This window comes from Periophthalmus magnuspinnatus, chromosome 4 (assembly GCF_009829125.3).
Source record: "Periophthalmus magnuspinnatus isolate fPerMag1 chromosome 4, fPerMag1.2.pri, whole genome shotgun sequence".
Lineage (NCBI taxonomy): Eukaryota > Metazoa > Chordata > Actinopteri > Gobiiformes > Gobiidae > Periophthalmus > Periophthalmus magnuspinnatus.
The window spans coordinates 5,462,957-5,479,593 of record NC_047129.1 but is presented as its reverse complement, the minus strand read 5'-3'; the positions used below and the strand labels follow the sequence as shown (position 1 = coordinate 5,479,593).

The window sequence follows — 16,637 nt, the reverse complement described above, 5'->3', positions numbered from 1 at the left end:
TATGGTCTGGGCTCTGGGCTCTCTGCGGGGGCCTAGTTGTGACTTGTGGCCTGCAGCATTACTGGCACTGAAGGCAGATTTTGGGGGGTTGACCCTGGTGGACATAAGGAGGAAATCTTGATAGTGTGTCAAAGAGGAGGTAATAGATATGACACTCATCTTGTGACCGATGGTCAGATTTTGGTCAGACTTTGCTTCAAACTGTATGTAGTAACTTTTCTGCGACCACCTTGTTTCCGTGGAGACACCTTGTTTCTAGGCAGAGCAATATCTCTGCCTAGAGTTCAACATAAACATATCTATCTTGCATTTATTCACTTACAGGTGTCTTTATTGCTCAAAAGTTTAATGTTATAGGGTGTAACATTCCAGGCAATGGAGTAACGTTTCCATGGAGACAAACCAGAAAAGTTATATATGAGTTTTATCTTTAGCTGAAGCCACAAGAAAATGTTGAGGCTAAGAACTGAGAAAAAAATTCCACAGAATATTATAAGGCACACATTTAATCTTGCAATTATAAGACACATTGTCTAAACCTGGACTGAACCAGGTAAATGCTTCACTTGAGAAACTGAAGGCTACAAAATCTCTAAAAACGTACAAAAAGTACATAGTTCCATCATTACTACACAATATTGATTAACTGCTCTTTTCTCAACTTGTAATGTGCTGTTTCATAGCTTGGCATATTGAAGATCCGTCAGGTTTGAGTGTGGAGAAAAGAGAAAGTGGATGAGAGTCATTGGACCAGACTGGAACGTGTTTGATTTTCTTGGCTTCAAACAGTTTGGGGGACCAGCTGACGCCTGCTCTTCTCTTTAAGTGCGTCCACATTTGAAAACCTCACTAAAGACTTTTAATGGACTCTTTAGATTGTCCTCTCATTCAAACGTTTTCAAACGTTTGCCCACAAGTTAAAAAGTATGAAGCATCATTTTATCAGCACAAGTAGGCAGCAGCTGCAGTGGTGTGTTGTTGCTGTTGCTGATGTCAGATGGCTTTCTAGTTTACTCAAGTCGTTGTCACTCACAAAAGGGCCAACAGTTCACCTCTCAGCAGGAAGACAGAGACACGGGGTTGAATCTGGTAAACAAGGACTCAGGAGTTTTTAAACATATTCCAAGTCACACACTTGGCCTTCTCAAAGTTGTATTTAGACTGATTCGTGCATATTCAAATCATCTTGATTCTCCTGCAGTCGAGGCGTGATTGCTTCGAAAAAACCCTTGTTTTTACCGACCCCCGTACACGCCCACTGCTCTGTACTTTTTTTTTCTTAATCAATGATACGAGAATAGCATACTGTGTAAGGGCAGGCAGAAATCAGCACTGCAGTTTTCAGCCAAAATAAGCAGATTTGATTAATATGGCAATTTAAACTATGAGCCACTGGTGTCATAGATACCTACCGGTACTTCTTTAACATTACAGTGCCAGATAATTTCTTGAGAAAAATGTCTGCCTCTGAATTTGAAGCAAAAATTATTTCTGGTGGTCCTGCTTTTAGATCGAGACAGAATCCAGAGCGTGTCAGAACAGGTCAGCAGGTCAGCCTAAGTGTTGACAAATGTCTCTAGGGTTTGTTTTTTGGGGTTTTTTTTTTGGATAAAGTCTGGTCCTTTTGCATAGCTGATAACTTTTGTCCTTCTGGGGATTTCACGGCACCACAGTACTTGGAGTTTGGTATGCCTTTCACTAATCCCAAGTCCTTTAATAGTAAGGAAAGTGTTGTTTTCAATGTAAAAGTGCTGCTTGCGGCTGCTGCTCTTTAATAAACAAACGTAAGGGTATGACCTGAAGCAAACGTGACTAGAGGACAAACAGAAGGACTTTGCTGGTCAGAGACAAGTGTAGAAAAGTCCCACTGCACAGAGAAAGAGGACAGATGTTTGTGTGTTTAGACAAAGGCTTAGCTGTGTTCCTCAAGATGTCATCCCAAAACATTGTCTGGGAGATTAACTTGTGTGCTTTCTTGTTTGATCTGTCACTTAAAATTAAGCCCCAAGGAGCCGGTGCAGGCTAAAAAAAAATGTTTAAAAAGTTGGAATTTGGGGAGCTGAGCAAAACCTCCATAATCAATAGGGAAATGTCTGCACCTTAGAGGCAGATAATAATCCAGTAATTGTTGATCTTTTAACGTTTTATGCTTCCACAGGCGTGTTGGTGCAGGATATGCACTGATATACTACATAAACTTACTCTGTCCTGGTTCAGTCCTGGTTCTGGTCTGGATTAGCTTCCTTATGTGTGCTTCCTGGTTGAGACCCTGTTTAGTCCTGGGTTAGTTTTAGTATAATTGTACCTTTATTTCATTAACTTTAAGGTTCTTGAACATTAGTGAAGTACTACCACAAGCTTTGGTTTAATTCAATTTGCACTTTGCAATTTGCTGGAAAAAACACAATTGGAAATCCAAACATCTTCTTTACAAATTAGATTTTCCAACTACACGTGCGTTTGCCAGACCCCCCACATTAGAGGCTACATTATGGTTAAAGTAAGTGCAGTGTGAAACCTGAGGAGATCTGAGGAGGCCACAGGGATTAGCCTGGACACTGGTCAGACTCAGGCTCATGAAACTCAGGCTCAGGTTACATTAAAGCTGATTGTGGGACCACAGGTAAAAGTGTGTACCATGCATTTCTCCCATTTGTATTTACTGAAATAGTGCACTTTGGTCAGCTATAATATGGCAGTAGGTGTGATAGTAGTGACAGTGTGATTGTAGCATTGGAAGTAGTAATGATGATTATATTAGTCATTCTTGAGATGCGTCCTACTTTTTCAAGGAGGTCCTTTTTTGATGGGGTCCTTGTATTTGCTCTGTTCACATCTCTTTTAGTGTATTCATAATTGTGTTGTGTCCTTAAGCAAGACATTTCACCATACCTAACCTATAATGAAGTTTGTGTTATTGTGTTGGATGTGCACAGAAAGGAGCCAGCCCCTTTTTTGTTAGGCTGTCCCAGGATGGCTATGGTTCTGATTCAGTTCATGACCCCAGAGTGTTCATGCTACACTATGGCATTCCCAGCATGTGCATAGGCACTGTTCCACTGTTCCAGCTTCAGTATTCAGAGTTCAATTCCCAGCAATTTTTTTTCCACCAACAGGTCCTAACCTTTTTAACTTTTCTTTCTTGTTCTTGTTTTGACAGCTGTGTCTAACCTGGATGTGGAGAGTAAGCTGACGACACATTTCCAGGCGCCCTGGCATCAGCAGAGAAACGTCTTCTACCCAAACACACGTCCAGAATGTCTCGTGGAGCTGCACAGACACGCCAACTTCAGCCTGTGGGCTCTGCACAGAGGTACCACACATAATCCAAATACATTATATTTAACAATAAGTTTTTATTTTCACTCCTCTTAATCCCATTGGTATTTGAATTTTGGAAGTGGTTCCCAAAGCCAATGTTACTGCAATTGTGGTGTCACGCCGGCCTCTAGTGGCTAGATAGTGTTATTGCAATCATATTTTTTATTTTTTATTTTTTTTAGATATAGATATCAAGTACTTCAGCTTTAAATATGGCATATATAAGTGTTTCAGAAAAATGTGTTTTGTTAAATTTGAATTTGAAACCATTAGATACCAAAATTTTGCATGCTACAAAACGCTACTCATGAATAATTGTAAATGTTGCCTTTGAGTACTTTTGACAAATCGTAACAAAACCAAAAACACACACTGTTTCACTGAGAAAATGATCTTGTGTTTAACAAAATAAAGTAGTAATTTTGTATTTCTATTTCCCAGATCACGAGCAGAGGCGAGCCGACAGCAGGGAGCGCAGAGTCACCATTTCCATCTCAGCACTGCCCCCGATGCCCCTGTACCCCTCCCCAAACATTTCCAAGAAGCACTCCAATTTAACCACGGTGAGAGGACTAATCACCTGTTTTGTGGATAAGGAAATAATGCTTACTTTTCAGCAGAAGACAAGAGTATCTGTGTATATATGTTTTTGATTACTATAGAAACAAATTTTAAGTAATAAGTTAATTTATAATTGTCCTTCAAGCACACACAGAGAAACGTTAAAGATGCATCCACTCAGTTTACTCAAAATCAGGTAAAACTGCAATACTAAATGTGGGCATGAAACCATATATCATCAACCACTATTTGTTTTTATCATGTATTATATTTTGCACACACATTGCTGTTGTTATGCATTTAAATCTCTATTCGTGTATGGTCTGTGTACTGGCACATGTCACTAGATGTATTTTATAAGTTAGAGAAAAATCTGTCAAGCTGTCAAGTTTTCTTACTGATATGGTGATTTCAATTAGAATCTAACCCCAATGGAACAAAAATGCTCCAAAAGTGAAATGTTTTCTAATGCTAACTTAAAATTTACTGTTATTTGATTATTTTATGTGATTTGATTGTTATTTATTGTATCATATTTATTCATCATATCACATTAAATTATGCTATAGTAAATGTATATATATTATTGACATGTGCCTATTCCTCCATTTTGTATGTGTCATTTATGTTGCCCTGTTTTGTGTAGTTCGAATCCACCCGCTCCTCCTCCCCCACCGAATGTTGTCGCCTGTCCCCCTGGAGCAGAAAGGTACAGGCCCCTCCCTCTTCTCTCCTACTGGCCCATCCTGGTGGTCACCTCTGCTGTGTGCTCCTCCTAACCTGGGTTTCACAACTCCATTCAAACTCTCTGTTCAGAATCTTTTTACAAAGGCATGCCTCTGTCCTAGCCATTATTAGTTTTTGCTACTCTTTTAGTATAGGTTAGTTTTATTTCCGTAGCAGAGTTCATGAAAAGGTTTGCTCTATATCAAGAATGCTGTGGCTACATACAGTGGTTTCAATAATGACAGGCTCCACATTTACAAAAGAAAATGCCTATGATTATCCACAATACTTCTGCGCTCCAATGGGAAAAAAGAACACACACAAAAAACAAGAACTCTTATCTTACTTGATCAAATCTGAAATATGTACAAACATATTATCAAACATAGCTTATATTTACAGAAAAGTATTTGTTAATATAATAGTTGTAGTAATAGCAGTAGCTGTGGTGAACATAGCAGGGGTGCAAAAGTATTGGTGGTACAAAAGTGCCTTTTGAAAAGTCAAAACTTTATATACATAATGTAGTAACCAAATCTAAAGATATGCACAGTAATATGCATATTGAGAACCAGTTAGCAGTATTAGTTTTAAGAACAATATATCATATGATTAGCATTAATATAGGTGCAATATCTATATTTAGTCAAAGATCACATTTTGAAAAATGAATATTGTAAAAATACTGGTAAAATAATGTATTTTCTTCTTTTTTTCTGAAGAAATACACTGATAGTGTAACATCTCCATCATCAGTGAGACGTCATATTATATGTTTGTATATGTCTATAATTACCCAAAAGTCGTCTGCGCTGTAGTCAAAACTTCCAAAGAGCTCCTATCTTGCCCTAAAGCTGTTGACACTAAATATATATTGTGTGTGCAAACAAACACCAATTCTTCCGGGATTACTCTGTTATTTCAACATCCAATGGTCTCAGTCACTTCTCATCAGATGCCTCTTTTATGCCCCTCAAAAACAGATCAGCTGTGAAATGCCCTTCCTTTGATTTTCTTCCACATGTCAGGCCTGAAGTTACCACGGAAACCGGTTTCTTTTGTGGACCCCTGGGTTTTTGTCTGGGTCTCATTGGCTTGCTGGGAACTGTGAGGACAAAGGCTTGGAGAGTTGGTTTCTAAAATGGGGGTGGGTTCGCTGTCAGTAGAAGGTGGGAACATAAGATTGAATCGCAGTTTCACATGTGTTCCACTTAACTGTCGGACTCCCAAGGTAAGCTCTCCAATGGTTTTAACGATATTACTTTTTTGGATTGTGTGCTACAGTGTTGCGGCCTAGTGTCTCAGGAAACCAGTGGAAAAACTTTGAACTACTTTCCAGAGTCGGAATATGTGTGTGGATTGATACTAAAACCAGGAATGCTTTCTGCCAAATATTTCCGGAGCTTGCTGGGTTATTATGTGCGGACTAAGGCAGACAGGGGTGCCAGACATTATTGGGGAGTGAGCCAAGCTCAAGTTTACAATCTGACGCATTGTGACTAGAGACTTCTGCTGAAGAAGTGGCGCCTGCTTTATTTTGGTTGGCTGCAGTTAATGATGTGTAGGAATGACATACATTTCTTAAACATTTGTTTGTTGGTTTTAATGCATCTTGCTGTATTTCTACTATTATTTTAAAGTAATGTTACAAGCTTTGGCCACTCTGTGCAATATTATTATTTGTTGTATTATAAGTTTCGGTGATTTGAAAAAAAAAAAAAAAATTCTGCCCTGGATTGTTTATGTGTACAATTTGATTTAAAAACCTCCAAATGTGCACCTTATTTTATGCTCTGTCTCATTACATGCAAAACTAAACATAGTATATAAGATATTTACCCAAAATACTTGACTAGTTTTTTCAATAACTACCCAAGAGCTGAGTGTTATTTCCTGTAAAGTTATTATTAGTTACTCTCTTAACCTTCACCTGTTTGTACAATGACATGAACTTTGATTTTACATTTCAGATTTTCCATATTTGCATGTGGTATTGTGCATGTTTCTGTCTTTTTATTCTGAAAAGCATGTTGTTTATTTCCATCACTATTCAGACTGACACAGTGTGAAAACTCAGCTCCTTGAATAGGACACTTGTATTGATTTAACATTCAATGCAGAATCCACCACAGATTAAAACATCATCGATCTTACGCCTCAAGCATCTCAATTTCTCCAGTTTGGTCAGAGCTGCACATTGCGAGAAATATATGCAGTGATTTTAGCAATTTGATTGGTGTTTATAGACTTTTTTCCTGCATACTGTAAAGCAACAAAATAATTTATAAATAATCTTTTGAAAACTGAGGCTATATTAAAACTTACCAAACACTAAAGCAGTTTCAAGCCAGGTTTAAACCATGTCACAGCATGATTAAAAGATTAAACCCAAGACTAAAACTAATTACTAATTACTTAAAAATTGACTTATATTTACTTTACTACTTAATTGCACTTGCCCCCATACAAATACTAAATAGCTAAGTACAACTGTAACATTTTGTGCAGCCATAATCCTGGCTCTTAACACTTGATCCTCTCTGAAGCTGAGATGACACTGTTAGCTCCTGTAACTAGCCTCACACATGCTAACCATAAATATCCATCTGTTCCAGGCCACGCCCCTTGACCCCGACAGTGACGGGGTTGCCCTGGGTCACCGCTCTAAGTGTCCCATCCCTAACATCCCCACCACATTGGACAAACAAACTAACTGGAATAGAGCCCTGCCACTGCCCACCCCAGAGGAGCGCATGAAAACCAACTCTCAAGTCATCAACTCGTGCATCATACCCATTAATGTGACCGGTAAATGCTAGTATTTAATCTAATGGGCTGAAAGGATTCCTGTTTATCATTTTAAACAACTTATAGGGGATGCCATTCAAGTGGTAATAACAAGTAAAACAAAAAAGTTAGTATGGGTATAAAATTCATAATTCAATTTAAAGCTATTTTAAATTTATAAATTTATAGTAGTAGTAGTAGTAGTAGTAGTAGTAGTAGTAGTAGTAGTAGTAGTAGTAGTAGTAGTAGTAGTAGTAGTAGTAGTAGTAGTATCACTGTGCCATAATGCCCACACCTAAAATGTGTAGTTGCATTCAGAATTTAAAGTAACCTAATTTTACTCTAATAGTAGTAGTAGGAGTAATAGTAGGAGAAGTTGTAGGAGTAATAACAGCTGAATTAAACTTCACAGTTGAATACACAGAAACAAGACAAAATGTTATATAGTATTGAGTGGCTTGGGTGAAGTAATAATTCTAACTAAATGCGCCGACATCGCTCTGTAAAATCATGCAGGATTTGCAAGTCATGCTTTATGCCCTGTTAACCTGCTTTCTCACGCTCCAATGGTCCATCTTCTGCAGGACGAGGCAGGGCGCTGTGACATGAATGCAGATTAGCTGTGTGTTCAAACTCTTGAAAGGGCTTGCCTAACATTATTTATCCTCATTGATTCGAATTAGGAGAGCTGTATGCCAAAGCTTGCTGGGTCAAAGACAGTTTAGTACAAAAAATGCACATTGTAAGCGAATGATTGCAATTGCTATGGTGTCGAAAAGCCTGACCTGGTATCACATGATGGTCATAAAGCATGGGGAGGGAGAGGAAGAGAAGCTAGCAGGGAGATATCTCAAGTAAAGTCCCTTTTAAAACTTTTACTGGGTATTAATCTGCAGCTATTTGAAGATCTGCACTTGATCGGCATGTCTTCATTTCACTAATTCTCCTCAACTCCAAATATTTAGCTTAGTTCGACAGTTTTATCATTTTCTCTATGCTGTCTAATGGCGAAATCTAATTTTACACATCCAAAAATGAGTAGTGAGTGAGTAGTGAGTAGTTTTATATATGTGAGAGATGTAAAGGAGGAGGAAGGGCTGCAGTTGCCTTCAAACAAAGATTTCTCAGATGTGCTGTGTGTGTTGCAGGGGTTGGCTTTGACAGAGATGCTAGTGTGCGCTGCTCCTTAGTTCACTCGCAGTCTGTGCTTCAACGGAGGAGGAAGCTGAGGAGACGAAGAACTGTGGCCGGCATTCCCAGACAGGTGCAGCAAGAGTTAGGTATGTACCACACGCACATGCTTACAAATTATACTATGGTGCTTTGTTATTAACATTTTTACACAAAAGTGCCAGGAGAAGTTTCAAGTACATTGTTTGCTTTCTTAACATTGTCAGTTGTTGTTGTTTGTGCAGGTTTTTATATAATTATACACCTGGTTGCAGATTACATCATGTCATGCTACACAATAAACCATATTGTCAAATGCATTCAGAGAGCCTAACTTTCAAAGATGCAGTGTCCAGCTCACGCTGTGAGCGCAGCTGCAGTTTGCCTACTCATCATAAGTGTGTTTGACGCAAGCAGTTATTCAGGGCACCTCTCTAACACACCGTACTTCTACCTCTTGTGCTCTCAGCGTTCTTCTCCTCTGCCGACTCGGACGACTCACCGGGATCTCGAGAGGGGGCAGTGATCGTCCATGCCAGTGCGGATGCCACCCCCTCCACAGAGGGACTAAATACTCGGGATTCGGGCTGTCAGACCGAAGACTTCCTGGTGTCTGGAGCTCCGTCCTGGAGGCACATCAGGGCCCAGAGAGGCCAGGCCCTGTCCCTGTCCTACTCCGCGGGGAACATCTCCTCTCTGCGCGACAGCACTGAAAACATGTTCGCTGGATCTATGACCGGTCACCTGCGCACCCGTAGTCTGCCCCGGGACCCCAGCCACCTGCTGGACAACAGGCGCCATGGCAGTGATGAGGAGCTGTCTCCTTACGAAGGAGAGGACTTTTTATCAGCTGCTGCAGAATTCAGACTGAGCGCTGAGGGCGGGAGCTCCGACCCTCAGTCCCTGTCCAGTCTGCAGTATAATCCACTGCCAGATAGTCCTGAGCGGAGCTGGATGGAGCGAACCCACGCAGTGTTGCCCAGAAAGAGTGACATGGGCAGCTGTGAGATCTCTTCCAGTTCAGACACCTTCAGCAGCCCAGTGCACTGTGCCGCAGCGGGGCTCCACGGGCCCATGGACCATAAGGACGAGCACCAGTCCTCCAGCGGGAATTGGAGCGGCAGCAGCTCCACATGTCCCTCCCAAACCTCAGAGACTCTGCCCCCCGCCGCCTCGCCGCCCCTCACAGGCTCCTCCCACTGCGACTCTGAGCTCTCTCTAAACGCAGCCACACATCACACAGATGACCCTCTGGACCACTACCACGGCCTGAGGTCCCAGAGGGCTGGGTCCTTCTCCTCCACAGCCATGGACATCCTGGAGGAGGCAGGGGTGGGCACTCCAGTGGGCAGTGACTGGGGCTATTCTCAGACTGAAGCCCCCTGTCCCCAGGACTTTAGCCCTGAGCCAAACCCAGAAAGCAGCCTGGACTGCCCCAGCTTCACTAGCATGGCCACGTGTGAAAGCAGCTTTTCAGACAAGCCCCTGTCCGAGAAGGCTGACACTGTGTCACACTACTCTGTGGACACTGAGGGCTACTATACCTCCATGCACTTCGACTGTGGGCTCAAAGGCAGCAAGAGCTTCACCTACAACAGCTACGCAGCTTCTGAATACAGCCTCTCGGAGGTCGGGGGGCATATGACCTTGGGCCGGCGCTGCCTGTCTCTGAGGAAGAAGAAGGCCAAGCCGAGTCCTCCTCAGAGGAGTTCATCTCTCAGGAAAATCAGCAGTGCGAGTAATCTCCAAGAGCACAGTGAACCAAAGATCAGCTGTGGGCAGCAGCCGCCTTTATGCTCTAAAGAGAGCAGGATGCAGCTGGCTCTGTCTAGCTCCTCGGGGCACATAGAGCCCTCTCTATCCCGGGAGTCCCTACAGCCCCTGGAGCCTCTGGAGGTGTGGGATGGCTGCAGTGAGCTGCCTGACCTGGGCATGTTCAGCTCCACAGACGCACACTCGTTTAAAGATGAAGGAGTAGTACAGTCAGACTATGCAGACCTGTGGCTCCTCAATGATCTGAAGTCCAATGATACATACAGGTCTCTGTCTAACTCCAGCACAGCCACTGGCACCACTGTAATCGAGAAGAACCAGGACAGCTCAGGCTCCCAAACCTCTCAGTCCGGGTCCAGATCCACCACACCCTCCCTCCCCTCAGTAGAGGGCGACTACAAACTCACCTCTCCTGAGAAACTGGCTGGGTTAGCCAGCCCATCCAGTGGCTACTCCAGTCAGTCAGAAACCCCCACCTCTTCCATTCCCTCAGCCTTCTTTCCCGGGCCCCTGTCCCCCACTAACAGAAAAAGAAAACCCAAAGTCCCAGAGAGGAAGTCCTCTTTGACATCACTATCCTACAAAAACGGTACATGTAAGAAGGACCTGGAGTTACCTACAATCCCACCATCCCATTTAGATTTAGCCGCTCTTCAAAACCACAACAAGGCTGTTGTTTATAGGACTCAAATTCTCCACCAAAACAAACCCAAATTACCAGGAGAAACTGTCACAGTGCCACCAAAAGGACAGTTATATGATGTGCATCCCATGGCCATCACGCCTACAGTGCTTCATACTGTGCAGCTCAAATCCATTTTTAAGGAGCACGAAGGCAGTGTAGACAAAAACACACTAAATGCCATTCTTACAGATCCCACTATGAGCCTAGCTAGTGCGCACTCTACTTGCAATGAACTGGGCAGCTCTGTTTTATCTAGCTCTGAGGCCACTCCCCAACAGTCGTGCGAGTCAGTCTTCACTTCACACGAGCTAACAAGTTCTTGTGAGATAAACAGTCAAGACAGAGAGGTTTCATCTTCAGTGGAGAGCATGTCACATTCAGAGCCAGCTTTGGAGGTGGATAAAGTTAGCAACAAATCTGAAACACTTGTCCTTTCTGAAGAATGCCCCCTGGAGTTGGAAAGCTTCACTGCAAGGAGACTGGAGATAGTGGAGGACGACGATTTGGACAGCAGCAGTGACCATAAACTGTTGTCTATGGATAATGAGTCAAAGTCAGTCAGTCAGTGTACAGACAGCGAGGTCATTAAAGAGGTGGAAGACCCAGAGTCCTCAGGTGTGTCGACTGAAAGCTCCCTCAGCAGCAAAGATGAAGACTTCTGCAGTAAAGGTATTGTACTTTTGGTTGAAATATTTATGAAGTTACCTTTTAAGACTGGTGTTTGTGTCACAGTTCTCTGCACTTTTTCTCAGTTCTCAGAATGCATTAAGTCCCCGCATGGACAGACTCTTAGTTTATTTTCAGAAGCCTGAGAAAGTAAAGGCTATATTTAAACATGGTGAGATAGCTCATCTGACATACAGGTGTATCTGATAAAATGCAAAATCCAAGAAAAACAAATCTATTATTAGTATTTCAGTGCTTTTTGTGAATGTCATTGTGAAAGATTTTTTTTGAAGGAATGCTAAATGTACATGATTGTTTGTCTTATTTATAATAAAAGCTCAAAATATTGCAAAAAGAGTTGATTTACTGTAGCATTTCAAACAGGGCAGTTTTATGTGTAGATATATACAGTTCTTTCACAATTTTATGATACAAAATAAATAAATATAAATAAAATATATTTCAAGACACATTTTAACACATTTCTATTGGGTTGCCTAAATAGATTCTATCAGTATGAAAATATACATTATATATATATATATATATATATATATATATATATATATATATATATATATATATATATATATATATATATATATATATATATATATATATATATATATATATATATATATATATATATATATATATATATATATATATATATCATATCATATTATTCTTTTTACCAATATCACACATATTTAGTCTGGTTGCAATTAGGGGAATAATCACTTGCCTGACTATGACGACTAGTTCTGATTGGTGATTGTAAAGTAAAATGTACTATCGGCATATGAATACAAATAATTGTTTTGTAATATTTTGTGTTACAGACAGTACCCCGAGTGACCTCTCTGTGTCTCCTCTGAGCGATGAGTCCAGACCAGAAGACGACAGTGTGTTTCTGTCTCCAACAAAATCACGTACCACTGAGGACCTGTTTGCCATGATCCACAGGTCAGGATTACAAATACCTTTTCATTTTAGTCAATGGATTATTTTACTCTTACTAAGAGATTCAGTATAAACTTTTCCATGCACATTGCACATTACAACATGACCATATCAACATTTAGGGCTCAATTAAATCAAGTCTTTTGTGCACATTTGACCTGTAAACAAATCACAATCTTTTAATGTTTTTTTAGTAATATCAATAATACAAAAATACTTCAAATCTATTGTATCTTAATAAGTTAGCACATTGTATCTTCTTTTTAACCTTAGAAGTCAAACAAATAAATAAATAAAACATAGGGTATAGTACTATGTATAATGCTAACTACATTGTGTTTTTATCAGATCCAAGAGGAAAGTGTTGGGACGAAAGGACTCTACTGAACTTTCTACTCGAACTCGCCTAAGTGCTGCATCAGGAAGCACCTCTCCTTGTAGCTCCGCCTCTAGCCCGACCCCCACCTCTGCTGTGTCTGTGCCCTCTGTCACCACCCCACCCACCGGCCCCCACAAAGTTCCGGGACCAATCTACAGGAACGCAAAAAAGTCCAGTACCTCCAATGAAGAGTTCAAACAACTGCTTCTGAAAAAGGGCAGCCGGTCCGAATCCAGTTATCGCATGTCGGCTACGGAGATCCTCAGAAGCCCCATCACGCCCAAATCTCCCTCGGATTCTCTACTATTCGACTCGCCAAAACCCCACGACGAACCCGTATTGCCCATACAATACCAATCCACCTCGGAACAGCCAGTTTCCAGCCCCTATCCCAGATCAAACTCTGAGGGATTCTCACCTAAATCTTTCCACTCCTCTAGACAGGGGCGCTCCAGGATCCCCCCTCCCGCCAGCAGCAGTCGGTACGGGATGAGGCGACTCTACTCCGCACCAATGCAAGCGATTTCTGAGGGCGAAACGGAGAATTCAGACAGTAGTCCCCATGACGACCGATCTTCATAGAAAAAGGTAAAAGAGGTAAAAACTATAGACTCTTATGGACTACTGGACTAATGCACATAATCTAAAGGGCATGTGAAAGGAGCTGGAACAAATTATGGATTTAAATTGTTTAAAAATGAAATCTATATTTAGTTTTTTAAAATGCATAACAATCTATATTTACTGACTGAGAATAGTGTCCCCGTATGGTTTGTCAGTTTTACTTGAAATGACACTCAATATTATTGTCACCATCATTTACACAGGCAACCAGGTTTTTTTAAATGTTCAAAATATAAAACATATGCAATGAGCTATTACAGGTTGACATTAAAATGAAGTGCAGTTTTACTTTTAACATCCTGTTTTGCAACTGAATGGATGTCAAAAACAATAACATGACAACAATCCACAACACATTTATCCATTTGGAACACACAATTTTTCCTGGTGACCCCTTAAACTAACTTTTTAAATTAACATCAAATTGTTTACTTTCCTACCTGAAGTCAAGTAGCTGGTTGCCTCCCTCTTATTGTTTCACTATAAAATGAATTATGTATCACCCTATGTATTCTGAGAATACCTATGCAATAAGAAACCATTTCTACAAGCCACTTGTCCAAGTATTTTGATATCTACATATAAAAGATCAGGGCTACCACTGTGTGACACTGCAAGAGTGAAAATGTGAAATGCACCGATTCATTCAGCTGGACAACAGTGTGATAACATGCCTGTACAGAAAATTGTAACCGAAATATAAATAATTATATTCAAGTATTTTATATCTGTCAAAGCCAAGCGCTAACTTGACAATCTGAAGACAAGAAGAAAGCAGAAAGTGATTTACAAGTGTGAAGTAGTGACATTGGGAGGCGTTTGGAACCAGGAGGACAAACGTATTTTTAAAAAGGTTATCTGTGGATTTGCTGATTTGGTTTGTTTACGAATAGTCGACGAGAGACAAGTGGAATGTGTTCAGGGGGTTCAAATGTTTAACCACACAGAAATGATACATTAAGTGGCAGCTTCAATCTCAGAAAGTTAAGTATTTGGGGAGATATGACATAATGAACAGCCTGCCTGTGGTCAGCTTGGTCAGTAGTTGTCAAGCAGTAGTTTATTGAGATGACATATGCTGCTTTTCTATACCAAATCTCCCTTTATTTACTAGCCAAAACATTTACTAACATGGTCTGGTTTCTTCTAATCAAATTCCTCACATACAAATATATTTATTTTTATAACTTCACAGAATAGATAATCTTAAAAAAAAGCTGGTTTGTACTTCTGAAATTACCTATAATCTCTGGAGTAAAGTATGAAATGATAAACAAATATTTTAATAACAGATTTTTAGGAACTGGTTGTGAACAGCATTAACACACACACATACATATATATACATATACATACATACATATATATATATATATATATATATATATATATATATATATATATATATATATATATATATATATATATATATATATATGGTCAGTTATAAGCTACATGTGAATTTTTTAAGTTTGAAGCTAGATTTTATAATACTCAGTAGTGATGGTACTTCATTTTTAAAACATGATACAAGTTCAAAAATACCAACATTTCCAGATATTTACTTAAAATTACTTACATTTTAAAATTTTTATTTTATTATTATTATCATTATTATTATTATTTTTTTAATGAATAAAGAATTGAGCGTTAAAGAATTCTTTTCGAATAGATTGGATTTTAAAAATACGATTTTTTTTATCTCTTCAATAAGATTTTTTCACAGCTCTTTATGTGACATGGTGCCCTCAGTCAAGCTGTTTTTAGTTGTTTAGTTACTGCACTGATCTGTCTTTACCTGGAAATATATTTGCACCAAGCTGTTGATCTTCCTTTATAATAATAACAACATTACAACCATAAACTCAGTTCTCAACCACCACTGCGAGTCTTTCCACTTGGCATCTCAGTTGTCACAAAATGGGTCTAAACTAGTTCTAAACCAAGACAAAAATTGTTAAATAAAAACACTTTCCCAAACTAAACCAGGTTTATATCAAGACTAAACTGCAATGAGTTTCAGAGAGGCATGTACATAATTTAACCAGGGACTAAACCAGGACTAAAATCACCCAGGATTAAATCAGCTCTAAACTTTAACCTACCTTAACCACCTTTATCACCATTACATTTAGAAGAACTAGTTTACCATCAGATGTCACCACTGGACTTGACTGTTCTGCCAAAGTCTGCATCATATTTTAGAGGCATCCCTTTTGTCTTTATTGTTTACTAGACTGAAAACCAATGCTGACACAAACACATGTGGTACTATAGACATTGCATTGAATCCACATCTATAATACTGTTACAACTATGAGACTTGTATTTTTCTTGTATACATTTGTAAATAGAATAACTTTTGTCACAAAGTTTGTTGAATTGTAAAAAAGTTTTCAAAGTTTACATTAATTTGAACCTTTGTATATTTTTGAGCTGTGGAACATCTTGTATTGTATTTATTTTTAGTGAGTGTTGAACCTATAGTAAATCTTATTGGAACCAACTGCTGCAGCATAAAAGGCTGCTGAGCAAATGTACAGTTTAAAGAGATAAATAAAAGTAACTGATTAAAATAACTTTGTTTGAATGTGTATTTCTTCCTTTTTAAGATTCAGATTTCAAGATTTTCCAATTATGTGTGTGTTTAGTTTTAATAGAAACTGTGTATTGAGCTTTTTCATTCAGCACCCAGATTATCAAGCCTTTTTTTCTCCACTATATTTACACCGGTCACTTTAATAAGTCACGTTTGCACTGTTGTTCTGATGCTGCTGTTGTATATATTTTCTACCTATAAGTATTTTTATTTTATTTTTTAAGCATATCTTTTTTAACTTTGTGCATGCCCTTATTTGTATTTGTATTTATTCAGTGTGTTTTATGTTGCACTTTATCACCAAAGTAAGTTCCTAGTTTGTGAACTGTGTTCACAAACATTGGCAATAAAAGTTTAATGATTCTGATTCTGACAAGGCACCC

General features: G+C 39.5%; 1 protein-coding gene across 2 annotated transcripts in view; it reads left to right on the top strand.

Moving 5' to 3' along the window:
- The window catches only part of nhsa (Nance-Horan syndrome a (congenital cataracts and dental anomalies)), a 71,420-nt gene extending 56,569 nt beyond the window's left edge, over positions 1-14,851 (top strand). The window contains exons 2-9 of one of the 2 annotated variants that reach the window (XM_033965000.2): positions 3,161-3,313; positions 3,763-3,884; positions 4,529-4,591; positions 7,224-7,416; positions 8,544-8,675; positions 9,035-11,692; positions 12,532-12,655; positions 13,001-14,851. In XM_033965000.2, coding sequence (XP_033820891.1) covers positions 3,161-3,313; positions 3,763-3,884; positions 4,529-4,591; positions 7,224-7,416; positions 8,544-8,675; positions 9,035-11,692; positions 12,532-12,655; positions 13,001-13,613 — 4,058 coding nt within the window. In that variant the 3' untranslated portion in view covers positions 13,614-14,851. The remainder of the gene's footprint in view (positions 1-3,160; positions 3,314-3,762; positions 3,885-4,528; positions 4,592-7,223; positions 7,417-8,543; positions 8,676-9,034; positions 11,693-12,531; positions 12,656-13,000) is intronic. The other variant, XM_055221444.1, reaches the window with a different exon arrangement.
- Positions 14,852-16,637: the final 1,786 nt, after the last annotated feature.